This window comes from Natrix helvetica (assembly GCF_964273705.1).
Source record: "Natrix helvetica genome assembly, chromosome: 3".
In the NCBI taxonomy this organism is placed as follows: Eukaryota; Metazoa; Chordata; class Lepidosauria; order Squamata; family Natricidae; genus Natrix; species Natrix helvetica.
In genome coordinates, this window is record NC_138549.1 from 157,113,130 (window position 1) to 157,141,128 (window position 27,999).

The following is a 27,999-nucleotide window of genomic DNA, read 5'->3' on the forward strand; positions in this document are numbered from 1 at the left end:
TTCTTTTCTAAGCTAGCATTCATGCACATGTACTGAATCAAAGCAGTTCCAATACACTTTTTTAAACAGGAAACACTCCTTAAAGTATACCCTACCTGTTCTTTAATAGTTTCCTTCCTCTCAAACCTCAGCTTGAGTTCTAGCACCATCTACAGGTGACAAAAAAAATCACTACTAGCTTCATGCATACATACCACAGAAATGGGAGTGCATTTCTTCCCATAAACTGCACATAATCTGGAAAATCACTTTATCGAAGTGTTGTAATATAATGACCGAACAGCACAGTGAGAAATGCTAAACAAAGCCCTACATCTGCCTGCAACTTTGGGAATGGTACCAGTAGGCTGTACTATATAAATGGTTGTGTTAGACTCAATGGAACATATGCTGTGCAGTCGTATCTAATATCCAATCTAATTGTTATGGTTACACTATTTAAGCTGCTTGATTGTATGCTGCTGAAACAAAGGCAACCTTCAAACAAAACCAGGATTTCCAAACGGTTTTTAACTTCAATTAAATAGTGAAAGTGTCCCACTTTTTGTGTGTTAAGAGTCGGACATGGCACATTTCTCAGCTAGGATGCTTGCCACATTCTCTCCTTCTTTTGACAACACTGTGCTCTTGCTTCTCTCCTCCCAAGTGAAAAGTGACATCTATTTCCCATAAACCAACTGATGTAAGAAGAAGATAATAAGTGCATTCCATGCTAAGTCACAGGCTGGTTTAGGGTGATGCTCAAATGTATCCTGTAGGTGCCACATCTGGAAAAAAAGGTGATCCCTGATGCACATGGAGCTGGCCTACACTCATCTGAGGCACCACAAAACTGGTCTGCTGCAGATGTGGTTCCAATGTAGACCATCTACACCGTATATTGTGAGCTTCAAAAGCTGGTCCGCCTAGTCTCGATATAGAAATCAGGTATTCAAAAAGTAGTAAACGGCTTGTGCCCTGAGTCACTTAATTTAAGTTGCTTGCTTAATACTGTCAACAACAACAACTGATATTTTTCTCCCCACTTTCCTCCATGATTTGAATGTTACATGCTTACAAACTGCTTTTGAAGACAGAAGAACAATGTCACTTTGGAGGATTATATTGCAACCTGATATCCAGCTAATGTTCTTTAGTCCGTCTAAAGCAGTGTTTCTCAACCTTGGCAACTTGAAGATGTCTGGTACTTCAAGTCCCAGAATTCCCCAGCCAGCAAAAGCTGGCTGGGGAATTCTGGGAGTTGAAGTCCAGACATCTTCAAGTTGCCAAGATTGAGAAACACTGGTCTAAAGTCATTGATCACAGTGGAGGACAATCCAGCAGTGGCTTACAATGTAAGACTGTTCTCATAAGTACGATATTAAAAACATATCATTTATACATTCAACACGATTTTAAGGTCTGAGATATGAAAGAAAGAAAAAAAAGGGAAAAAAGAAAAAGAAAGGGGAGGAGAACCTAAGAGCCAATGAACAATTTTCAATGGTTCCCATTAAGGCTACAACTAGTTTTGAAGATTGATAGCATTTCCCACGCAGTCTGACTCACTGGGTATTTGTTTAAGCCTAGAACAAAGTTGGGTAAGTTATGCTAAAGAGACATTATTTAACCATGATAGATATTATTAGTCCAAACAAGAGATTTAAACCTGAAAGCGACAAAAAGGAGTCTTGTGCAATAGGACTTATCCGCATCTAAGGACATCTATTCCCACCACGATCCATCTTTAAAGCCAGCAGTATCACCATATTACTCATGAATGCATACTACGCTCATTTTGAGAAAGGGGCACCAGGCTGACCATGCCTGCTTCCCTTAGCAGCCTCCTCTAGAATTGCACTCTAGGACAAAATGGAGCAAACAAGTGACTTTTTCAGCCTCCAGTCTAATCTGGTATGGAGTCTGCAGGACACAATAAACTCGCATGGGCTCCACTTTGGATGATGGAGTAGGTTTGCTTTGGCACATCGGAATGAGAAGAGGATGAAAAGATTGGTGGAGCTGATGCTCGCACTGAGATGTTCTGCTCTTCAGCACTGACCACTGTCACTTCTTCTGCCCCTTCTTGAATTAAAGCATTGAGCCCTTCCAAATCCGAGCAGCTGATCCCTGTGCCGTTGATGAAGGCCTGGTTAGCTGAGACCTCATGGCTGCTTACTGGAATGGTGGAGATCAAGGTCTGGTTTGATGTGCTTCCATCAGCTTGGTTGTGAGTCGTGAGGAGGACTGTGGGTTGATTGACCGAAAGGCTTTCTGCCGGAGACCCAACAGGAAGGGGTGGAGCCAATAAGCTCACCTGCTGCAGTATTTGCAGCTGGTTACTGCTGGACAGATCATCCTGATTCTGGGCTATTAAGGTAGGAGACACAATGTTGACTTGATCTCCTTGTTCCAAGCTGTTGCCCTGGGGTAGCTGATGCCCAACAATGATCTTGACCTGCCCTTCCCCATAGGGGGAAGTGTGCAATGGCATATGCAGATGACTAACCGTAATAGGAGTATCACCATGTGAGGTGGGGTCCATCTGGAACTGCAGGACAGCCAGCTCTGAAGTTTTAGTTCCATTATAGTCAACATGTTGCCTTTTGTGGCTCCTCAGAGAGTCCTCCCGGACAAAGGAGGCCTCACAGAGATCACATCTGAAGGCTTTCCTGGCCTCCAGCTTAGCAACTTGTCTGGAGTTGCCTTCCTTTGGCCGATCTCCTTCCCCTTGACCTGTTATCTTTTCTCTGACCCTGATCTTATCGGGATGGGTTTTCTTCACATGGGTGGTCAAATTGCTCCGTTGCTTGGTATCAAAGCGGCAGAACTCACACTTGAAAGGGCGGTCCTTGGAGTGGATCCTCTCGTGGACTTTGAGGGTCGCCTTGTTGGAACAGGAATAGCTGCACTCTGAGCATTTCACGGGCTGCTCGGGCTGGTGGATGCGCAGGTGCTGCCGGAGACTTGTCTTATTCCCGCACTGAAACTTGCAGATGAGGCATTTGAAGGCATTCTCCACGTTGTGCTTGATGCGGATGTGGGACTTCAGGTTACCTTTCATGGCACACCGGACCTCGCAGAACTCACATTTGTAAGGCTTCTCCCCTGTGTGCACACGCATGTGCCTCTTCAAGTCAGAGTTGATTTTAAATTTGGCAGGGCACAGACGGCACTGGAAAGGAGCATCTCCTGTTTGAGAGACAAATGTTTATATTTGCGTCACAGGGATTCAGATTAATTCTAGCCAAATGAAGCTCATGATACTTACTAACAAAGTAATTGTAAAATTGTGTACTTACTAGGGCTATAGAGCACTTTGGATTCCAAGGTGGCACTTTTTGGGCCAATGTTTTTTAATTTTAGTCTCTTTAAGATGTGTGGACTTCAGTACTCAGAATTCCTTAACCAGCCAGCATTCTGGGAGTTAAAAGTCCACACATGTTAAAAGTTGCTGAGGTTGAGAAATATTGCTTTAGAGGGTTTGAGGCAGTGGTGAAATTCAATGTTTTTTTTTACTACCGGTTCTGTGGGCATGGCTTGGTGGGCGTGGCAGGGAAAGAATACTGCAAAATCTCCATTCCCACCCCACTATTGAGGGAAGGATATTGCAAAATCTCCATTCCCACCCGACTCTGGGGCCAGCCAGAGGTGGTATTTGCCGGTTCTCCAAACTACTCAAAATTTCCGCTACCGGTTCTCCAGAATCTGTGAGAACCTGCTGGATTTCACCCCTGGTTTGAGGGTATATATGTAGCCCATTTGCCACTCCTCAAACTACACACAAATGCTGGAGTTTGTGGTATTTCCTTTGTGTCATCACTTGTTCCAAAGTACCTCTGATGAGACTGCAATTCCCAGAATTCCCAGGTGACAGTAAACAGGCTAGCTAAAAATGTTAAAAGTTTTTCAGTACTAGCTTGGGAAGTGTGGCCTTTAAAGCATATCTTATTTAGAGCAAAATAAACTGCATTTAGAAATACGTTTCGGGTAAAGCTTCTTTTCAAAAGACCCAACTTTCATTGATCCATTTACTGATGTGGTATATAAGCTTTTGTTTATATAGTTGCTATCTTACTGGAAACATTGCATCCAAGTGTTGATTAAAAAAGAAAAGAAAAGTACACTAAAAAGAGAAGTTTATAGAGAAAAATCCCAGGGTAAAAAGGCAACTAAGCTCTTTGTCCAACAATGTATTGATAATTCTTGCAGCACATCGACAGCTGTTATGAGCTCCATCTTGTTAATAAACGATGGTTATTGTTCATACTTAAACAAACAAAAAATGCTATTGATTTACTGCTGCTTTGCGCCATTTGAACAGCTTGCATATTGGTTGCCCCCTCCCTCCCACAACTCCCTTGTACACACACCACAAGCTGAGTGAGTCACAGGATGCTATTTAAAACAGAAATAAAATAGAGGCAGCTCCCTAATACAGTGAATGACCATTGTCTTACCTGAAGGGTCCTTTTCAGGGCGCTGCAATGGAGAGTCCAAAGAAGGGGTTAAACACAGCCAATCTGCCCAGAACTGAATTGAAACTTTAAGCCACGCCTCTGGTGCCGACTCTCCTCAGATTTATTCAATGAAGACGTGGAACAGTTGCGCGCTGAAACTTCAACTGGAAGTCTAATATGGAACAAGTCAAAAATAGTCCAACAACAATAACAGAAACAACAAACAACACTGTGACTTCACAAACACCAGCGGAGAATAGACCCCAGGGCGGGGTGGACTCTCCGTTGCAGCGCCCTGAAAAGGACCCTTCAGGTAAGACAATGGTCATTTTCCAGGGCGCTGCTCTGGAGAGTCCAAAGAAGGGACATGCCCAAGCTAATTGTCACTAGGGCGGGAAAGCTCAGCCATCAGGGTCGCTCCGCTGGTATGGATGCCCTGAAGAACACGCCTCCCAAAGGCCCCTTCCGCCGATGCAAAACTGTCCAGTTTGTAATTTCGGACAAATGGAGACAGAGAAGTCCAGGTGGCCACCTTGCAGATCTCTTCAATCGGTGCCTGTGTAGACCAGGCAGCTGTGGTGGCGGCGCTTCTAGTCGAATGTGCTGTGATATTGAGAGGCACAGGAACGGACTGTAAAACGTGGGCAAGCGCAATGCAGGCTCGCAGCCATCCGCCGATGGTAGATGAAGAGACCTTCTTGCCTTGAGAAGCTGGTTGAAAGGAGACGAATAGAGATTCGGATTTCCGAAAACTGGCCGTGCGCTTGATGTATCTGCGAATAGTCCTGCGCACATCCAGCATGTGCCAGCGCTTTTCCCTCGGGTGCCGAGGATGCGGACAAAAATCCGGAAGGACCACCTCCTGCGCCCGATGAAACCCGGAATTGACCTTCGGACTGAAGGAAGGGTCCAGCCTCAGGATTATTCTGTCGTTACGAATGAGACACAAGTCCTCTCTGACTGACAGGCAGCCAGTTCCGATATGCGACGAGCAGACGTGATAGCGACCAGAAAAACCGTCTTGAATGTGAGGTGTCTGAGACTGGCCGTCTTAATGGGCTCAAACGGGGCCCCGATGAGGGACCGCACACTACATTGAGATCCCAAGATGGGTATCTGTGGACCATTGGGGGTCTCAGGTTGGTCGCTCCCCTGAGGAAACTGCGGATGGTCGGATTCCGGCCAAGAGATGCGTAGCCCTCAACTGAGAGGATGGTTGACAGGGCTGCCGCCTGGCGCCTCAGGGTGTTAGGTGCCAGGCCCTTGTCCAAACCTTCCTGCAGGAAGTCCAGGATGACAGGAACCGAAGCAAGGGGCGCAGACGTACCATGAGCCGTGCACCAGCTGGCGAAGGATTTCCAAGTGGCGTCGTAGATGCGCGTCGTGGACTGCCGTCGTGACGCTTGGATGGTGCCAATCACCTTGTCTGACAACTTGCCTCTGCTTAGGAGATCCCTCTCAAGTGCCAGACGGCCAGCTGCAGCCACTGGGGTTCTGGATGTTGAAGGGCCCCCTGGCTGAGAGAGATGTCCTGTGGAGGAATCCGCCACGGTGGTGTGATCGAAAGACTCACCAAGTCTGCAAACCAGGTTCTCCTGGGCCAGTACGGTGCTACCCGCAGCACCTCCGCCTCCTCTGCTAGGATCTTCCTGATGACTCTGGGAAGAAGAGGTAGCGGGGGAAAAGCGTGAAGCAGACCTTTCGGCCACGGGCCGTGCAGCGCGTTGACTCCTTCCGCCCTCGGGTCGTGGAACCTTGTGAAGAACCGCGGAAGATGCGCATTGGCCGCGGTGGCGAACAGGTCCACCAGCGGGAGGCCGAACCTCTGGGACAGTTGCTGGAACAGCAGCGGATGTAGACGCCACTCCGAGTGGTCGACTGTGGATCTGCTCAGCCAGTCCGCCTGGGTGTTGCTCGTGCCCGAGATGTGCTCCGCCTGAAGAGAAAGGAGATACCTCTCCGCCCATCGACCCAAGAGCTCCGCCTCCTTCATCAGGGATCTGGAGCGCGTTCCCCCGTCGATTGATGTGCGCCTTGGTGGCGACATTGTCTGTCATGATGCGCACGTGGTGGCCCTGAACGGTGCTCTGGAAGCGCTTCAGTGCAAGCCTGACTGCCCTCAGCTCCAGCCAGTTGATGCTGTGAGCGGCTTCGGAAGGGGACCACCTGCCCTGTGCGAGCTGGTTGTGGCAGTGGGCCCCCCAACCGAACAGGCTGGCATCCGTTGTGATGGTGAGCCTGACTGGCTCCTTGAATGGCGACCCCTTTAACAGGGCCGGAGACAACCACCACTTAGAGAGCGACGTACCTCTGCTGGAACTGGAATCAGTCTTGTTGAGCTGCTTTCGTTTGTTCTTTGATATGGAAGCAGGAGCCACTGAAGGGGACGGGAGTGAAGTCTCGCCCAAGGCACGATTGACAGGCACGAGATCATCTTGCCGAGGAGCTGTGAGAGCTGAACCACCTTGACTAGACGTGACTGCTGCACCTGAACGACCATCTCCCGAAGGCTGGCCACCCTTTCCGGGGACAGGGATACTGTGCCCGAGGTGGTGTCGATGACGGCCCCTAGATGCTTCAGTCTGGTCGTGGGAACGAGATGACTTTTTTCCAGGTTGATGGTGAACCCGTGGTCCCGGAGGTAATGGAGGCCCGCGTAAGAGAACCTCAGGAACTTGCGGTGGCTTTGCGGATAGGGATGTGGAGGTAGGCCTCTTTGAGGTCTATGGACGTTAGTATATCGCCTGGCCTGATGCCCCCAAGATGGACTGGAGGGACTGCATCTTGAACCTGCGATATGTCACGTGGTGATTGAACCTCTTTAGATCTAATATCCCCCTCCACCCTCCTGAGTTTTTGGGGACCAGAAACAGGATGGAGTTAAACCCTCTTCCTTCCTGGCCTGCTGGGACAGGTTCTATGGCCCTGATCTCCTTGAGGTGCCTTATCTCCTGTTCCATGAGGGATCTTTTGACTAACCCTGAGGGAACTGGACACCGGATGAAGTGGCGGGGAGGGGGGGACCAGAATTCTAAAGTGAGACCCATGCGGACCGTTTGAAGAACCCACTGGTCCGACGTGGTCTGCTTCCATTTGGCGTGGAACAACTGCAACCGCCCTCCTATGGGAGCTGACCTGTGATGGTCATTTATACCTCCTAAAGGGTCGGGAGCCGGAGCCCCCCCGAAATGGCCGCTTGGAGAAGGGCTGCTGGCAACCTCTGTCTTGAAAGGACTGACGGTCCTGAGACCGCTCACCCTGCTGGGGATACGCCCGATAGGGGGCGGAGCTGGTGGAGGGCTCATTGTTCCGAAAGGCCTGCCTCCTGTAAGAGCCAGGACCTTTACGATCAGGCTTTTTGGTGACTGATGGCATCACTTTCTTTTTGTCCTTGTTTTCCACAAGGACTGGATCAAGGACCTCACCAAACAGCTTGTCCCCTTTAAAGGGGGCAGTAACAAGCTTCCATTTGGAGCGCATATCCACATTCCAGTGCCTAAGCCACAGGAGGCGTCTGGAAGTAACATTAGACGCTAGGGCATGCGAGGCAAACTTAGCAGCATTCAGAGTGGCATCAGCAGTGTACTCTGTGGCTGCCATGATTTTATTGATATCCTGCCTGACTTTAACGTCCTTGGCAGGTATCTTCCTCAACAACTGCCTCAGCCACAGGAGAGCCACCCTGGAGAAAAAGGAGGCTGAAGCGGAGGACTTAATGGCCCATGCAGCTGCCTGATGGGTCTTGTGACAAGCAGTTTCGGTTCTCTTGTCCTCAGCCTTGAGCCCCTCCAACAGGTCAGGAGGGAGCACAGAAGAGGAGGTAAGAGCCGCTCCAGGGGGATCGATAGGAGGGAGCTTGAGCAGCTCCTCCAGGCTGGCATCCACCGTATATAGCTTCTTGTCATGGCTGCTGGGGGTAGCCATGGTGGCTGGCTGCACCCACTGTCTTTGAACTAAATTGAGGAACATCTTGGGTACAGGAACTATTTCCTGGACCGAAATGGGTTCCTCAAAGAGATCCCCAGATAGATCATCAGGGTCTACAACCACCTGAGCTGGGGGGGGGGGTGGACCCCTATGTGAGTTGAGATCTTAGCCTTATCTAAAATGGTTTTGAAATTATCCAAATTAAATAAGCCTGAAAAGGCCGGCTTTTTGGCGGGGCTTGCCTCATCCCCAGAGAATTCAGCTTCCTGCCTAGGAAGAAAATCCTCTTCCTCCTCCCAGTCTGACTCATCGGAGGCCACTGAAGAATGCAGGGACAAAGGTGGAAGGCTAGGAGTCATCTCTCTGGAATCCTCCTGGGGTTGCAAATGGTGGGTCTTGCGAGTGCGCTTGCCACCTTTTCGCATGCCTGCCTCAATGCCCTGGGAAATGGCCCTGTTAATTATTTCCTGCATTTCAGTGGATAGGTTAGGCCCTTGGGCCTCAATGGGGCGAACCCTTTGAGTGGGCCCGGGGATCGGCTGTTGAGGGGCTAAGGGCCCCATTGGAGCTGGTCCCTCCTCCATATCAGAGGGACAGGCAAAGAGATCAGCCTGATCAGCCATGGAATGGCCTGGAGAAGTTGCCATGGCCAGGGAATCCCCTTCCTCTTCACTATCAGAAATGGGGCCTCCCTGGGCTGGAGGAATTTCCCTGGAGGGCTCCCCAGGAGACACCGAAAGGGAAGATTGGGCCTGCTGTTGGGCTTTGGAAACCTGTTTTTCTAAGGCCTTCTGTCGCCTTAATGCATCTTTGTCTAGGCCTGAGCCCTGCTTGGGGCCATGCCTGGAGTAAGGCTTACTCCCTCTAATGGCCTCCCTGGCAGCTTTCCCGGCCTGTCTTACAGGGGCTCTGGAAGAGACACCCTCAGAAGTCTCAGGGACCTGATCTGCCATGGTAACAATCACTGGTTGGGGCAGTAGGGGGATGGGAAACCACCACTCACTACCTCCAGAAAGCCCACCGTAGCACGATGCTCCTGAGGAGACAGAGAAACTGCAATGCCTGAAGTAGCTTGGAATTTCTTAGGCGCGAGCAGAATTCGCTCCCAGCGCCTGCAGGAGAGTAAAGGAGGCGACCCAGCAGGCCACGATCCCACGCCGCTATCACTTGCTTGGATTGGGGCCCAGGTCGCCGGTCACACCGGGCAAGTCTGACTCCACACGGCTCCTGCAAAGAGCCAGGCACCAGGCAGCTGCGGCAAAAAACTTTTAAAAGTAAAGCCGGAAGATTGCGCAATCCAAAATGGCGGCCGGAACTCACCGGAGCTTTGCGCGCCAATTTTAAAGAGGGAAGAAGCCAAAATGGCTGCCCTGGAAGCCCACGCAGCAATTTGACTTGCTAGAAGCACAAATTGCAACTGAGGGCTTCCAGTGGGAATCGGCCCCCAGTAGGGGTGCCCCAACAGCGCTGGCGTCGGCACTCTGACCCACGCGCTTCCCCCAACAGCTGCCTGCGGCTTCTAGGAGCCAGAGCAAAGCCCCGGACTCCAGGAGAGCCGAAAGGGTGAGAAAAACCCAATTAAAAAGGGAAAAAAACAAACTTAAATTTAAACACACCAGCCTGCTCTAAAAATCCTTAAATATACTGTTTTAAAAAATTATTCTTCCTCTGGAGAGTCCAAGGAATCAATCTTAGAACTGGAGAAAATCTTAAAGTGCGTCTACTGGGCTAGCTGAATTGAAAAAATCTGGGGAGAGTCGGCACCAGAGGCGTGGCTTAAAGTTTCAATTCAGTTCTGGGCAGATTGGCTGTGTTTAACCCCTTCTTTGGACTCTCCAGAGCAGCGCCCTGGAAAATTTGTTATTATTTTAATAACTGTGACACATGAGACTTAATTTACTTTACAAGTTAATATTTTATAGATTCTCATAAATGGAAGATTGTAAAAAGATGCATAATTGGTTTAGCCGGCTGTATGTTTCATTGATTCCAACTAAAGATTTTTGAAATCGTGACATGGCGTGCTGTGGTAATCCATGCATGTATTTAAAGATTAAGGCCCTCGCTATAAAATGTTTATTATACACATTATATTAATGAAGTTGCACAGACTGACAGTTCTGTTCTTTGTTTTGGCTGGCCCTGCCTATTATTGCCTGCACTTTAGCAATTCTGATTTCCTTTTTCTGAAAAACAGCTGCAGCAGTGCACAAAGTCTCCATTTTGGGATGCCAAACTATATTGGGGGGGGGGGGGAAGTAGCAATATTTAATTGCTGTCAGTGCATTTAAGATTTAGTTCATCCAACTCAGTGAACTTTAAAATATTTGGCTCTGGTAAAAATGGCTTTCAAAAAAGTCAAGGAGGAACTTTAATTTTAAACTCCAAAACATCACCTGTAAACAGTGTCAAAGCAAATAAAAGAAAGCTAGCTAGCTGAGCCTAAAGTCCATAGGATAAAAGACCAAAAAGGGAAGAAGGAAATGTCTTTGCTTTGGAGAATCTTACAAGAGACATTGGTTGTGAGAAAGAACAGAATTTTACCAGCCAAAAATCAAGGTATCGCACAAGAGCCCTTTAAACTAGAGTCCCCAACCTATGGGCCACAGGCCACTTCTGGGCCATGGCCTAATTGCCGCCGGGCCTTGTGAGTGGCTGGCTGATGTGCGCACATGGCACAACTTGTGTGAGCATCGTTGCGGGCCTTCATGGTCCCACTCACACAAACCTCATTGCGGGCGCTTGCATCCCCACTTACGCAAATGTTTGCGCATGCTTCTCCAAAATTCTATCCCCCCTCCCCTGCTCCAGGCCACCAACTCAGAAAGGTTGGGGAACTTTGCTTTAGACAAACAAAATGTGCAGCAATAATATTAAAGCTGGAGAGGACTGCAAGGTTCCCTAGAAACCTGGCCTTGTAGTCAAACTCAAATTCCAGGTCAAACCACTGACCTAAGATCGAGGTCAGACTGGACAGAGGAGAAATGATAACATCTGTAGGACCAACATTGGGTAGGTTAATCTCCCCCACAATTGAAAGTTTTCAAGATCAGGATCTTAAAGATATTCCCCTCCGCCTTGAAGCTTCTACTTACAGTATTAATAGCAGGCTCAAGCCCTGCACTATATCATGTTTTGCTTAAAAACAGTTTATTGATACCCACAGGGGCTTTGGCACAACTTGCTAAAGCAAAACCAAATGAAAAAATCCACACCATGGTAGAGCATGATGTAGGCGGTCCTTGACGTACAATCTTTTGTTTAGTGACTATTCAGTTACAATGGCAATGAAAAAAAGTGACTTATGATTGGTTTCCACAGTAATGACTGTGGCAGCAGTTCCAGTCACATGATCAAATAGTGGCATGTATTTATTGCGCCGTCCCATCAGTCAAGTGAGCACCCTTTATAATCTTCCCAACAAGCGAAATCAATCAGGGGAGCCAGATTCACTCCGTGACTGAATTATCCACTTAACGATTGCAGTGATTCACTTAACAACTGTGGCAAGAAGGGTCATAAAATGGGGCAAAACTCACGGAACCACTGTCTTGCTTAGCAATCGAAATTTTGAGTTCAATTGTGGTCGTAAGCCGAGGTAGTCTTTAACTTACAACAGTTCATTTAGGGACCGTTTGAAGTTACAATGGCACTGAAAAATGTGACCTATGACTGTTTTTCACACTTACAACCATTGCGGCATCCTAACGGTCATGTGATCAAAATTCATTTGGCAATTGGTTCATATTTGTCAGGTCTTTTGCGACCTTCTGGCAATCAAAGTCAATGGGGAAGGCAGATTCACTTAATAACCATGTTACTAATTTAACAACCACAGTAATTCACTTAACAAATGTGTCAAGAAAGGTTGAAAAATGGGGCAAAATTCACTTCACAAATGTCTCACTTAGCAACATAAATTTTGTGGCTCCATTGTGGTGGTGAAGTTGAGGACTACCTGTATTGCTTTTATACAATTTTATTATTTTTATTTGCATGCCTTCCATCACCCTTGCATGGCTTTGGCCAGTTCACAAATTGGATAAGTGATTGAAAAATAAATAAATTCTGTTGAACTGAGTTACAATCTTAAATGTGCAAGTATTTTTTTTTGTTCCCAAAACCATCTTAGGGTTTTCAGGGCTAAATTGACCACAACAGCCCCTCCCCAGCCCTGGCCTTACCGGTATGAGATCTGAGATGAACGGTGAGCTGGCTGGAATTGCGGCTGGCGTAAGGACAGATCTGGCATTTGAAAGGACGCTCGTCGGAATGGATGCGCTGGTGCTTGTTTAGGCTGCTGCTCTCGGCTGCCGCGTAGTCACAGTGCTTGCACTTGTAAGGTTTCACCCCGCTGTGGGAGCGCATGTGCATTTTCAACTTGTCTTTTCGACTGAAACTCTTGCCGCAAACTTCACATTTATGGGGCTTGTCACCTGAAGAAGGGAAAGAAATGTCAAGCACCAAGGAATTCATCTTTTTCAAGATGAAATGGAAATGATCGTTCAAGGTTTTTTCCCTTCTTGAATTCATGCTGTTTATTTTCTCTTAGAAAATTAGGGATATGTGCAGATACAGGTAAGCCCCCACCTTTTGAATAGTCACAATAATTTGATTTGGTTTAAGAGAAATGTATTATTATGTTTCCTAATGTCTACCAGCATTTTTTTATATATAAGGTTTTTTTTTAAAAAAAATTCTCTTATATATAGTTGCAGGTATACATTCGCATAGTTATTCTTATTTATCTTTCTCACTTTTACATGTTTGCTTTCCATATAAAAAGTTAAAATATACATCCCGGGTTGCTTTTCTTACCATCCCATGGGAATGGGAATCTCACCCTCCCTTCCCTTCTCTACTTTCTTCCTTTTCTCCTTTCCTTCTCCTACTTCCCTTACCTCTCTCCTACTCCTCACTTCCTCATCCCTTGCCCTAACCCCTCTCCTTTCTCTTTCTATCCCTTCCCCCCTTCCTTCTTCTTTCCTTCTCTCCCCTTTCCTCTCTTCTCCTCTCCTACTCTCTTTCTTTCCTTTTCAGCTCTGAACTGATGTATTTTCGGGATGATATTCCCTAAACCCTGTTATAATTTTATTCTTATCCTTTGCTATTCCCTTTTCTTCATGATCATATCCTATTTTCCCCTCAATATCACATTCTTAAACATATACTTATATATTAATACTTTCTTTTCTATTTCCCCCCTTCTGCTCCCCCTTTTCCATTCAATAGTGTCTTGACTGGGTTCTATATCTCTTTCTTGCTTTCTTTTCTAGATTCCTTTCTCTAGCCAATCATAAAATCTTCCCCATGTCTTGTACATCGAAAAGAGGGTGAAGTTCCAGCATTCATATCACCAAGTGACTATAAAAATGTGCAGCAGTTCAGAAAATAACCTTCCCTCCCTTATCACTGGTCACCCCCATCTCAACCTCAGATTACAAATGTTTTGTGGGAAAAGGACAACAAATTTTAAGAAATCTATTTCCACTGACTCTCTTACAAATAATCCTTGATTTACAACTATTTGTTTAGTGACCGTTTGTGGATACAATGGCACTGAGAAAAACAACTTATGATTGTTCCCACACTTACTACCATTGCAGCATCCCTGTGGTGACGTGATCAATATTTGGGTGCTTGGCACCTGGCATGTACCGTATTTTTCGGAGTATAAGATGCACCTTTTTTCCTCAAAAAAAGAGGGTGAAAAACTGTGTGCATCTTATACACTGAATACAGCATTTATGCCTCCCGAAACACCACCCCCTTTGCAAAAATGGCTGTGCATAGCCTTTAGGAGGCTTCCAGAGTTTTCCTGGGGCCTGGGGAGGGCAAAAATGAGTGAAAAATGGGCCGGTTTTGGTTCATTTTTGTCCCACCCAGCCCCCAGGAGCACTCTACAAGCTTCCTAAAGACTATGCATGCCCTTTTTTTTGACAAAAAACAGGCCGATTTTTGCGAAAAATGTGCCATTTTTGGGAAGTCTGCCGAGTGCAAAACCTTTTTTTAAAAAATTTGCCTCTTCGAAATCTTGATGTGTCTCATACTCCGGTGCATCTTATACTTCGAAAAATACAGTATTTGTTTAGTGACCGTTTGAAGTTACAATGACACTGAGAAAAATGACTAATGACCATTTCCCACACTTACAACCATTGCAGCATTCCTGTGGTGGCGTGATCGAAATTTGGGTGCTTGGCACCTGGCATGTATTTATTTATGAAAGTTGCAGTGTCCTGGGGGGGGGGGGGCGGCGGCATATGATCACTCTTTGCGACCCTCTGACCAGCAAAGTCAATGCGAAAAGCCGGATTCACTTGAACAGTCATGCTACTAATTTAACAACTGCAGTGATTCGCTTAACAGCGGTGGCAAGAAAGGTTGCAAAACGTGGCAAAATGCACGGAACTACTTTGCTTAGCGATGGGAAATTTTTGGCTCAATTGTGGTCGTAAGTCAAGGCCTAGCTGCATTCTAAAACTCCCGGAATGTACCTGTGTGTGTTCTTAAGTGCCGTTCCATGTCTTTCATTCCATAAGATGTCTTGAACTGACACCCTGGAGGGAGAAAGAGAAGTAGAAAAATCAATTATTAGGAGCCCATTTTAACTGTCAGTTCCTGCAAATGATGGATCTCCTCTTTTCCTAACTATCAGTGGGGCATATTAAGCGAAGAGGTGGTGAAACCCAGAGCTGGCTGGAGATCTGCTCCCAACCCAATCTAACCCCAGCACTGCTACCTTATGTGATTTTCAAACAGTATTTGCTCTTCCTGGTAAGGAAGACAGAACATTTATGTTCTAAAAGTGGCTGGAACAATATGCAGTGACTTCCAAGCAAGAATGTGGTTTCTGGTAAATATAATAATGGTTAGAGGAATCAACAAGCCATAAATAAATAAAAAAAACGCACATCCAAAACATGAAGAAAATCACCCTTTCTGTGCAGGGAGGGAGAGATTTGAGAAAGAGAGAGAGAAAGATGATGTCTTTTCACTGTGATAGAGAAACCTTTGCAGAGGGTCTAATTTTCCAGTTTCTTGTGGTGGAAGAAAAGTATTTTACCACTGGGATATACAACGGACGCGGTGGCTCAGTAGCTAAGATGCTGAGCTTGTTGATCAGAAAGGTCAGCAGTTCAGCAGTTCAAATCCCTAGTACCGCGTAATGGAGTGAGCTCCTGTTACTTGTCCCAGCTTCTGCCAACCTAGCAGTTTGAAAGCATGTAAAAATGCAAGTAGAAAAATAGGGACCACCTTTGGTGGAAAGGTAACAGCGTCCCGCCACCTTCGGTGTTTAGTCATGCTGGCCACATGACCATGGAGATGTCTTTGGATAGTGGTGGCTCTTCTGCTTTGAAATGGAGATGAGCACTGCCCCCTAGAGTCAGGAACGACTAGCACATATGTGAAAGGGGAACCTTTACCTTATACCTGTTCAGCTCCACTGGAGCAGAGGTTCTGCTGAAAGCCTGATTAACAGGCTGCACAAATATACCTTAGCAGAAATGAGAATGTTCAACGTGAAATTATTTAAGAAAGAAAAAAAAACAAAATTCGGTAGCTGCCTTAAGTATCAATAGGAAACGATCTCTACTGAATGAAATCCAATTTTCTTTGGAAGAGCAAGAGACTGAGAACTGTCCAATTGTTGGCTACAATAAAAGCAAGAGGGACTAGAGAGTCTGAATACCTGAGATCTAAAACCTTAAAGCCAACTGATGCCATTTCTTCCTGGAACAGGAGGAAGCAGAGACACCTGTTGCTTTCTGTGGAACATCAAATTCATCTTAGCGATGAATGACTGCTCTGGATGAAGAGCTTCTAAATTGGGAAGACTGCACTTTCCTACCACCACCACCCCCTCTGACAAATAAAGTTCTGATATTATCCACACTGATGACTTTGCTTTTCCAGGAAAAATGCTTGAGGAGTGACAAATATAAATGCTCGAGAACAAATGGGATAGTACAAAGATTTCAAACTTCTCAGCATCTGTATCTTCTCTGCTTCCTACAGGTACTGAGACTTTGAGGTTGGTCAAAGATATTTTAAGAGATCCCACTGGGGGACTGCCAAAGAGGAAGTTGATGAATGAAGTAGGATTTAGACGCTACTCTTCCAGATTTGAATCCACCCAATTTTGCTAGTTCTTTATCTAACTCAGGGGTGTCCAAACTTGGGAACTTTAAGACTTGTGGGAGTTGAAGTCCACAAGTCTTAAAGTTCCCAAGTTTGGACACCCCTGATCTAACTGAATTTGCCGCAATCACACTCAGCTGAAACGTTGGGTGAATTTCCACCCCAACTAACCTTTCTCTGATAACATCCCTTGTGATAAGAAAATATTAGATATTTATGAGCATATGTGGCTACGTTTATTCCTCAACAGAAAAACAAAGGGACATTCAGATAATACTAGAAGCTAAGGAAAACTATGTATAGCTTCAAGTTGCATCAGATATTGTTGCTATTGGTATTCTTTCAGCAATGAATGCCTGGGATTATCCTGTCAATATTTACAATATGTTCCACGCCAAGACTGATATTTGGGGTCACTGGAATTGAACAAGGAAGTTACACAGTTTCCTCTTGCTAGTCCTGAGGAAAGCTATCAGTGTAGTGAACTGTGTCTCAGATCCCGGAGTCTGGCTATTGTCATGACATTTATACCTCTGAGAATATGGCTGACCTGACAAGTTTCTAGAGTCAGTTTATCAAAATGATGATCTTAGCAGCAGCACATCGTTCTGTATCTATCCATACTTGGACGTCATACTGGTCCATTCTTCCTCTTGTATTCAAGGATGGAGGGTTAGCAGGAAACCTGATGAGAATTGGTTTTTAATTTAAGACTGTATATCACCTAAAGTCACTTGCTGAGATGGTGACCATGCAAATTGATTGACTGAATAAATGAAACTATGTATAATAAGTCTTTTTGTCACGACCTTTAACTGGGTGAAACAGTGCATCATAGGGCAATACTTTTTGAACCAAGACACCTCAGATGGGCTAACTAATAGATGTGTCCAAAATCCAGAACCCATGACTCTCGAGGAAAAGAAATTCGGGAAAGTTGTGGCTGCTTCTATGCTACTGGTTGCTGCTGCGGTCATGTGTTTTCATTCTCAATGTTCTGTGATAGTTTCTCAGCCAATCTTTGCAGGCTAAAACATATGAAGAATGGTTGCAGGAACTGGGTATGTCTAGTTTAATAGAAAGAAGGACTAGGGGAGACATAGCAGTGTTACAATATCTCAGGGGTTGCCACAAAGAAGAGGGAGTCAGAGGGTAGAACAAGAAGCAATGAGTGGAAACTAATCAAGGAGAGAAGCAACTTAGAACTGAGGAGAAACTTCCTGACAGTTAGAACAATTAATCAGTGGAACAGCTTGCCTCCAGAAGTTGTGAATGCCCAAACACTGGAAGCCTTTAACAAGATGTTGGATAGCCATTTGTCTGAAATGGTATAGGGTTTCTGCCTAGGCAGGGGGTTGGACTAGAAGACCTCCAAGGTCCCTTCCAACTCTGCTTTTGTATTATTATTTTTTTGAAAAGAATTTTATTGGTTTTTTTTAACATTTATAAGGGAAAAGGTAAATGGAAAGGTATACAAATTTTGGCAGTTGCAAAGTGTGGCAGGCGCCTCCCCCCTCCAAACTCATAAAATACATCTAGGTATAAAACATTGATACATAATCATATATAATCAGCATGTTAGTTCTATTAATATTTTCCATCAGTTTACACATTGTAGTATATGTTCAAGATATAATTCCATTACTACTTTCGGTCATTTTATAATATGAAATTTTTTTGTTTATTTTTGTGATCTGAGCTTTCTTGGTATTGCCCCTTCTCCTCCCGCTGGCAGAGCTCCGGCCCCTCCCGTGTCCTGCATATCCGTAGTAGGATCTTCTGTTTTTTCTAGGTCTGTTTTGTTTTTTTCCATAAAGGCCTGTGCCTCTATGGGTGTGTTAATTCTAATTCTTGTCTCCTCCCAGAATATCAGCATACCTTCAGGCATCAACCATCTAAACCACACCCCCTTCTGGTATAATTTATTCGCCAATTGCGAATAACTTTTCCTTTTTTCCCTAATTTTCTTGGGGATCTGCTTCAGGATGGTTATCTCCCTGTCGTGGTATGTTAGTGCCTGCCCCCTTTGCACACCCAGAATTTCATCTCTTGTGCTTTTTCTAAGGAATTTAATATGGACCTCCCTGGGTACATTGTGTGTTCTAGCATAAGCAGAGTTCACTCTATAAACCAGATCTATCTCCCATTCCATCTGTTGTTTTTCCTTGTGGATGTATTCAGCCAAGATGTTAGTCATAATGTCCTTTATATTTTCCCCATCTACTTCTATAACATTTTGAAATCTAAGATAAAAGGACATTCTCTCAAACTCTGTTTTCATTTGTTGGATATCAAGTTCCTTGTTTCCCCTCTGCACCGCTTCAAACCCTCCCCCTCACCTCCGCCACCCCACCCTCCACAAGGTCCAGTCTCTGTGAGTTCTTGTAAATTTGGATTTGATTCTCTTTAATTTCTTCCTTCATTTCCTTTAATTGTTTCTTGATTTCTTCCTGGCCCTGTATAAGTTGCTGCAGCATTTGTTGCAAATCCATCTCTGTACTCTTAGGTTGCATCAGGTCTGTGATCTTTGATTGTGTGGCAGGACTGGATGTTGCAGATGTCGGGGCAGAAGTAGCAAAGCCAGGTTTTCCAGGGGGTGGTCTTTTAGGAGACATAGTTTATAAAGTAAAGAGATCAGTCAGTATAGAGAATGGACAGCTGGAGAAGCAGAGCAGCCAGATGAGTTCAGGAGGCAGAAGAACCAGGCAGAGGGGAATTTCTCTAGTCAGTCTGGCAATAGAGAAAAATTTTTTTTCCCCCAGAGAGTTCAAAAAGTAGCAATCCACAGGAGATTCTTCTGGGTGGCACGGAGACAAAGACCGGAAGCCTGAATTTTAAAGGTGGAGTCAGGTTTCAGAGTTCATGAAGACAACGGAAGTGTGCCATCTTGCCCTGCCAGCTTTGGGCTCAGAGGCATAACAAAGTTTTAAAAAGTTCACAAAGTTCTCAGATCATCCATAAATTATGGAACTAAGTTCAGTGAAAAATCACTTTTGCAGGGGTGAGGCATCATTGGTTGGCTCTCCCCCCTCCTCCTTCCCCTGGGGCTGAGAGCAGAATTATTTCAAGCCGCTTGTCCAAGGGGGGGGGGGAATCCCCCTCCCTCCAGCCGCGCCTCCAAGGAAATCCGAAAGTTAAAATTATAGAATGCTGAAAAGTCCTTTAAGTCCAAAAAGGGAATGAATGGGGGAAGCGCCTCACCACACCGCCGCTGCTTCCTTCTATTGTTTCATCGTCCGATCAGCCTGTTGCGAGACGCGAAGCGCCCTCCGAGACTGCTCACTGATGCCTAGAGCGAAGCGGGGGTCCCCCACCAGCAGCCGCCGATGCCAGGATCCCCCGCGAAGCCGCTCCTTTGGCAGGACACCTCTCCGGGGCGTCCTGTGCCCCCCAAGAGTGGGGAAGCCCACCGGGGAGCCGGAGCGGGCAAAAGACTTGCCCGTCGCCGTCAGCCGCCGGAACCGGAAGTCCTCTGCTTTTGTATTGTATTGTATTAATCTTGTAATCCTTTGCTCCTTCCCTCACCCAGCAACAGCCACCTTCTTGCCTGCTAAGTAGGTAGGAAGGTAGATTGGTGGGATGGTCAGATGGATGGATGGAAGGAAGGAAGGAAGGGAAGAAGGAATGAAGGAAGGATTTCCAAAGCTCTCCAACGGGTTTCCCACAAAGAAACTCAAGGGCGAAGCCAGCAGGAAGTTGAAAGTCACTCCTGCTTCTGCTGATTTTTTGCTGCCCTTGGTCATTTCTGTTTCTTTGTTTAGATACAGAAATAAATCTGAAGCAATGACCCAACTGGGTAAAAAATTGTTTGATGAATAAATAAAACACTTCAAATTATGAAGCAGTTTCATTTTCTAATGAATGTGGAAAAGAACCACTTACTCTTGAGATAACCACAGAATCTGGATATTAGTAACAACTTCTGGACGTGAGTAATTATATCCAAACGCATCACCTGAACTGCACACCACCCATAGTGGCATCAACCATAAAGGCTGCAGCTTTGGCCAAATTCTCCACCAGCCTAAATTCCCTTGGAAATAAACTTTAGTAGCTTTTTGAATCAATAAAGCCCTTTAACCACAAGCAAGATCTCCCTCTGTAGGCAGTTGTGCCTCTGGATTCCTTTAGGAGTTTGGATAGTGAGCATTCCCAGAGATGGTTCCAGCCATCATATAAATTTTCTGACATATTATAGAGCACACGTAATGCCTATCAAATCTCCAGCCAGGGCAGAAAGAGTTTAAAAGAAAAAAAGAAAATAAAAATAAGAGCAGAATTTTCAGCAGCATCTTTACCAGTCAAGGAAAAGAACAAACTCCTTGTACATTGTCTTTTACCATTGTAGAAAAAAATGTTCTCAGTTCTTAAGAGAAAAGGAAATGAATTCCTCCTATTTCTTTTCTCCTGCTATGATTCTAGATACCTGAGCAGGAGTTGTTTTGAGTCTAACTTGCCTCAACAAACTTGCCTTGACAGCATTCCTTCACAGAATGAAGCTATGGATACAAAAACCTGGTTTTCTATTTCTGGTTTGGTCCACCATTGCCCACTATTCTAGTGTTGCAAGCCAGGAGCCATGACAAAGAACATGGGGGAGAAGGATATGTTTCTCCAAGATAAGCAGACCAGGGTGAAAGAGATTAATTCATTTAAATCCATGCACCGAGCATCGCCACCGAACAAGGATTTGATCCTTACTGGATTAGCCTATTGAGGCCTTTCCTCAGGTGGTCTGCTTGAAATGTAAATGCTGCTTGAGAGCAAAAATGGAGTGCGGAGGGGGAGAGATGCAACATAAATTTCAGTCAAATTCTCAAGCCAAGGCAGGTTTGACTATATGTTCTAATGAAGTTAATTGACTTAATCACACATGGAAGGTTATTTTTTTTTCCCCTCCTTAAGCCGCATGATCAATGGCAACCTAAATTAATTTTAAAAACTGCTTCCATGAATCTTCTTGGAACTTTGTGGCAATGTCACTGAGTAAAATTAATACAAGCGATGCCAATTTATTTCCTCATTCTGTCTCAGAGAGCAGCAGATCAATGGGCAGAAAGTAAATACAATGCAAAGAACAATTCATAGCTGCCAAGTCCCTTGAGGTCCTGGGAGGCTTCTAAGGAAGAAGAGAAAAAAGCCCCAACAAGAAGAAAGAATCTCTCCGAGCGCTTACATTGACTGATTTGCATATAATACAACCATGCTTCTTTCGAAGGTCAGGCATGCTTGTGTTTGCGTGCAGAAAAGGAACTGGTAGATTTGCAGGCACCTACTGATGTAGCTCCATAAAAATCCTGCACTTTTTTGTAGCTAAGACCGACTGTATCAACAGTTGCAATAAAGTAGAACATTTTGATTCTCTGTTTCAGTTTTCTCAATGGAAACATGGCCAAATGGAATACACTAGATGGGATCATCTCCCGATGACTGGATTAAAACAGTATACAAGTGTCACTTCCTTCTCCTAGAATCTCTTTTGTTCTGACCTAGGCTTCCCCAGCAGCACGAAGCTGACTCCTCATCCCGATAAACCCCTTTTATTTAATTTACAGTGAATTCCTCTCCAGCAAAGTCCTGGCCCATAGTCTTTCAAGATATTCACAATTACCAACCTTTAGCCAGGCCGATATCTTTCAGTTACAGTAATCCTTGGCAAGAATGCAGGAATGAACTAACTGTCTCCTGCAAACATCTCTCCCTTTCACTCTTCTTTCATTCCCCATGGCAGGGACCATTCACTGTCCACCTGTGGCCTTACTCCCAAGTTGAGCCTTGTTCCTTAGTTGTTCCCTTCCTCTGGCAACTCTATGGGATTCGATCTGCCAAACTGCAGCTAGCAGTCAGCTGAAGTAGCCTGCAGTACTGCACTCTAACCACTGTGCCACCTCGGCTCTTCAGAAGCAACGCAAGAAACATCAAGAGAATCTGTCTACATCAATCCATACTCTGGAAGACTATTCTTTATGAGGAGATTTTAAGCAAAGGTTTGGTGGTCATAAATTAAAGATGTGTATTAGTGGGTGTTGTCCATCAGCAAAGGACAGAATTAAGTAGTTCCCACTAATTCCATGACCAAAGGTTCCAAGTCACTGAAGCAAGGCATTTTCCCACACCGTTTATGCATCCTAGGATCTAGGTCATTGTGAGCATTGGGAGTGTGAATTTTCCAACGATTTCAAATATGAATGAGAAACTGTTTCAACTGTGAAATGTGTTGTTTTAAAACCTCTGGAAACATGAAATGCTAAAAACTGGGGTCTGGAAGGTGAGTCAGGGCAGGCCGCTGGACTTATTTTATGTTGGTTTGAGGCATTTTGCTGCCTTCCCAGCAGCATCCTCAGTCAGAATAAGTTGGTTAGGGGAATCGGAGTAAGCAGAGAGCCGTTGGAATGTGCCAACTCCTGAAATTCTTAGGGGGATTCCTGTACCAACCTCAGGATTTCTTCTCCAAAGTATGTGGCAATATGTTGATCATCATCATCTCGGTCATCCAGATACAGCTGTCTGGAAGTTGAGTCATGGCAACTTGGCTTCATTTTTTTTTTTTTTTTTTTGCTGGTTTGAAGAACTCCTGAGGTTGGTGCCGGAATCCCCTTAAGAATTTTAGGAGTTGGCACATCCCAACGGCTCTGCCTACTCAGATTCCCCTAACCAATTTATTCTGACTGAGGAAGCTGCTGGGAAAAAAGCAAAATGTCTCAAACCACCATAGAATGACAATCAACAAAAGAACCAATCAGCTGCTCAGAATTTAAATATAGCTCCAAACGAACAACCAACCCAATGACCAACTGACCACACTGGCACATAAGACATTTTATAAGCTAAGGAGAATAGAACAAGGCAATCCTGCTGATGATGTTACTTGGTCTGATAATGAAACATCCAGCAACTAAATTGAAACAAGCTTGGAGAGCAAAACGACTGCCAAAATCTAAAACCTGGTCTCCGAGTATTTTCTATTATTTCAGCATAAAATAAGTCCAGATGCCATGACTCAACTTTCAGATAACTGCCTGGGTGACTGAGAATCTTCATTGGCATAAAAGCAGGGGTTTTGCTTGAAATAGATCCAGATCTGTGGTGGGTTGCCAATTGTTTTACTACCGGTTCGGGCGTGCTTGCGTCTGTGTGCGATGCTTCTGCGCATGTGTAGAAGTGTCCGGGAAGGTGGGCGGAGCCTCCCACCACCGCTACTACCAGTTCGCCTGATCCGGGCTGAACCGGGAGCAACCCACCTGATCCAGATTGATTAAAAAAAAAAACCTATTTTGCCCTCATGTTTGGGACATTCTGAAAAATTTTGATCTGGAAACATTTGGAAACAAAACATACTGGGCACCCCCGAGCTCTATCTAAGGTCTTTGCTACTCAATTCATGTATCTCATGAGTCATCATGTGACTCCAAATGCAATTTTATGAAGAAGTTTCCCCTCCCCTTCCTTCCATGGTAGCCACTGTACTCACAACGTATTTTCAAAATGCCAAGGGTGTCCCCCCTCTCCATTCAAAAATTAGATTTCTGATTTACCCACCGGTTTATCCTTTACCTGGGTAGCTGCAGCTGAATTTCTTTTGTGCCACTGATGTGTTGGACTTTTTGCTGCGTGATTTCAGTGGAGTGGTAACAAGAGTAGCTGTCCGAGGTTCACTGTTCTCACCAGACAGGTACGTTTGGTAGCCATGCTCAAAAACAAATTCGGGCGCCGATACTGATCAACATAAAAAGAGCTTCATTTTAGGATCCCCAAATGTTGAAAACCCTTTCCTCATATTGCTACCTAACTGCATATGGATTGGTGGCAGAAAAAAACTTTCATGCACTCAGTGCAACCTTTGCTGACTTTCTATTGATCAGATGTTTTTATGATCAGAGTCTACATTCCTATACCCTATCAACAAACTAGAGTTATGTTAAGTATAAGAGATGAGCAGGATTAGGTCAAGGGTGGGGATCAAATGAACCATCAGTCTGGAGTCCCAAATGGGATCTCTTCAGCCCCCCCCCCCCCCCGAAGTCCATTGACTGCCCCTAATTTGCTGATTGTTAGTAGATCAGATTTTTCTATAGGCTGCTTGGAATAAACTCCCAGTTCTTTTGAATTCTATCCTGACTTCTGTTTTTTTTGTGTGTGCCTGACAGTAAAACATTAACGTCAGGGAAGAAACCAGGAGGTTGAGATAATATTTTCATTCTTGATCACTTCGTTGCCTATCCCGAACACGGGATGGGCAAAAAGCCAAGTACAGAAGCTGACAAGTACTTTTTGCTTAAACAATGGTAATTAGGACTCGGAGCTTCATCACTAAATGACACGGTTGTAAAGCATGACATCCATGTAACTGCATTGATTTATGACGGCAGTTCTGTCTGTCCTATTTGATGTTTTTAGGCAAACCTTGAGCAGTCTCAGAGCCCATGGGCATGTGATTGCCATTTGCGATCTCCTCCTGGCTTCCAACATTGTTGCCAGTGAAGGTTGCAAATGGTGAGCACATGACCACCAGATGCTATAAGGCAGTGTTTCTCAATCTCGGCTTCTTTAAGATGTGTGGACTTCAACTCCCAGAATTCCTCAGCCAGCCATGCTACCTGGTGAATTCTGGGAGTTGAAGTCCACACATCTTAAAGAAGCCAAGGTTGAGAAAAACTGCTATAAGGTAACTGCAGGCTGGATACTGAGCATCTGAATAGTGATCATGTGACCATGGGAACACTGCAACAACTGTAACTAAGAGGATCAGTCATGAAAACCCCAAGTTCTGCACCACTGTAACTTCAAATGGTTGCTCAATGAGTGGTTCTCATTGAGCAAGGACTACCTGTATTTGCTACCTGCCAAACTATTTCTATTTCTCTAGCTAGCCCAACAGTCTCAAATTGTTCTCTGGGGCTTCTTTTCCAATATGGAGATAATTTATTTTTTTCAGAAACTTTTTCAACCTTTCTCTTCCTGTCCCCAAGAATGGAACCTACAAATGACATACAGGTGTACTGAGCCACCATACAGCTTTGCCAATCTTGCAGCTCATTAAGATGTCGGGCAGACTTCCTTCATTTTCAATGAAGGTGCCAGAAATTAAAGCATGAAGCTGCAGTGTGGACCTTTGTGTTCAAAACGAAGCTACCTGCTTCTTAGACATCACTTCCCAAGCTTTCTAGGTAAACTACCTGTGATGGTTTGGGTTTCTGATGTGATGGTTCTTGCAACAGTTTGTGCTTGTGAGGCTGGTACGGTTTCTTCAGCCACAAACTGCACTGTACTGGTAGCTCCAGCTGTTGTGCCGGATAGCTGACAACCACTTCTTTTGTGACCAACAAAAGCATCAAGATTGTTGAATTGTTGTTTGCAGAGACCACAAATGTGGATATCTGGAGTGAGCTCCACAAGGACTGTGGTTCCACCAGGAACTGCCAAAATATGAACCAAACAGTTAATGACTCTCAAAGACTAGTAATAGACATATTTTTTATTCAGAAGCTACTGAAGACATGATCGATGGACTTTTTTTTAAACCGACTTCCAAAAGATGCAGGGATGTAGCCAGTAACATTATTATATCATCAGAGTGATCTGTGAAGGGAGGTAGAGCTAACTTTGAGAAAAGGGAAAGGTATAAGGACCCATTTGTAGAATCAGTTTAGTCCCGAAAGAAGAAATCATATCAAAGAAGCTCAATATAGCCCTGCCTTGACTTTGTCCACTACAAACAGATTCTGTTATTTTACATTACTACAATAAGGAAGCTTGGTGACTTTATGATGTAGACTTCAACTCCCAGAATTCCCTAGCCAGAATCTTAAAAGTTGCCACATTGTAAAAAAAAGTAGTTAAATTAACATGTGTATCCCATGTTTTCTCCACTTTCTTAATTTGTTTACAAATGTTACACTTTGTTTCAGAATCTCAAGTTCATGTAGAATATATTGACTTTTATGCAACTGGTATGATGACTTGCAAATAGATGATGGGATAAAACTCTGCATAAAAACAACGGGGTCGGGGGGGGGGAGGGGGCTGTAGCCCTTCAGATGTTGGTGAACAATTCCTAGCATCCTTCATCTTTGCCTGCCCTGGATGTGGTTGCTGAGATTTGTCCTTCAGCAACATCTGGAGGTCTTCCCTTGCTTGTCCCAGATCTAAACATTTCCTGCAGTGGTGGGTTCTGGATCCCGTTGCAACCGGTACACTGCAACGGGGCCTGGCACCCACTGCCTGCGATGCTCCAGTTGCTGGGTGGAGTGTCAAGCAGGCGCAGTGCGCTCCGTGCGGGTGCTCAAATGCCCCGGACAGCTCAAGGAGAGGTAAGGAGAGCGGGTGGGCCCTCCGGAGCACCGTACTGGAACGGTGCCTGGTGCTCCCAGCAGACACCGGTAAATCCGTACCAGGGCATACCAGTCGTAACTCACGACTGATTTGCTGCCAAAAAGAGAAGAGAGGATTATGCACACACTTAAACTTGTCCCACACTTAAACTTGCCTCCAGAAGTTGTGAAAGCTCCAACACTGGAATTTTTTAAGAAGAGATTGGATAACCATTTGTCTGAAGTGGTGCAGAGTTTCCTGCCTAAGCCTAGAGTTGGACTAGAAGACCGCCAAGGTCCCTTCCAACTCTGCTATTCTATTCTTTTAAAAAAAGTATTTCCTAACTGGATGCCAATGTTTATCCAAGGCCATATCGTCTGGGGACAATGTCTACTGCAGTCCAAGCTCTTCGGAGGGCACCCGACCAAGGCGTCATCTGGGAAAAGATGCATCACAATCGAAACGCAAAAGCTAAGCCTTCCGTGACGTGTAGCCAGGTTAGGCAGAGGCCTGCATTCTCTGCAAGCCGAGCCGCCTTAGTCGGCTCCTTAAGAGGCTTGAACCGGGCAGCTACCCGGGACTTGGGCAGCTCGCCTGTTTTGCAGATCCACGGCAAGGGTTGCATTGCACCGGCTTCCTCGGCGCCCCCCCCCCCGCCTTGCAAATAAGCGATCGCAGCAATTCAGCGCGTAGCGAGAGAGCCCCCTTCTCCGAACCGCCGACCGCCTTTTTTTTTTTGGCGCAGCCGTGCCACCCCGCGGTGCGCCTTCTCGGATCCGCTCGCTTGCACTCGCCACCCAGGTTCCGGGGCCCGTAGCCCGCTGCTCAATCAGATTCCCGGGCGGGTCGAGCCGCTCGCTTCTGCCGTTACTCAGGTTGCGGGGCCCGCCTGCGCCTCAACACAACGCTGCTTTTCCAACTCTCCGGCCCGGGAGCGCGGATAAAGCCGCGCGGCGACTTACATTGCACGGGACTGGAGAAGGACTGCGTGGCCGCGGCGCTCGAGTTCATCGTGGGCTCCGCGGTGATGCGTGAACTGAAGCTGCCTACAAAAAAAGAAACGTGCAAACAAGCAAACAAAGGGGAAAAAATAAAAAGAAAAGCCTCTTTGCTTTCACCGCCCCCCCCCCCGCAAGCCCTTAAGGCGGGGACGGATATGGGCCTACCGAGCATGCTCCGT

At 45.6% G+C, this 27,999-nt stretch overlaps 1 protein-coding gene and 1 long non-coding RNA gene across 2 annotated transcripts in view; both read right to left on the reverse strand.

The window, feature by feature from the left end:
- LOC309388763 overlaps positions 1 to 27,999 on the reverse strand; it is a 259,500-nt gene that overhangs the window by 89,142 nt on the left and 142,359 nt on the right. The gene's annotated exons all lie outside the window — the stretch shown is intronic.
- ZFP64 (ZFP64 zinc finger protein) lies at positions 1,271 to 27,941 on the reverse strand. The gene is made up of 6 exons (XM_081946536.1): positions 27,782 to 27,941; positions 25,685 to 25,924; positions 24,063 to 24,224; positions 14,864 to 14,926; positions 12,551 to 12,802; positions 1,271 to 3,171 (listed from the first exon to the last, which is right to left on the reverse strand). The coding sequence occupies exons 1-6, from the start codon at positions 27,828 to 27,830 to the stop codon at positions 1,886 to 1,888; spliced, it is 2,052 nt and encodes a 683-aa protein (XP_081802662.1). The 5' UTR covers positions 27,831 to 27,941; the 3' UTR covers positions 1,271 to 1,885.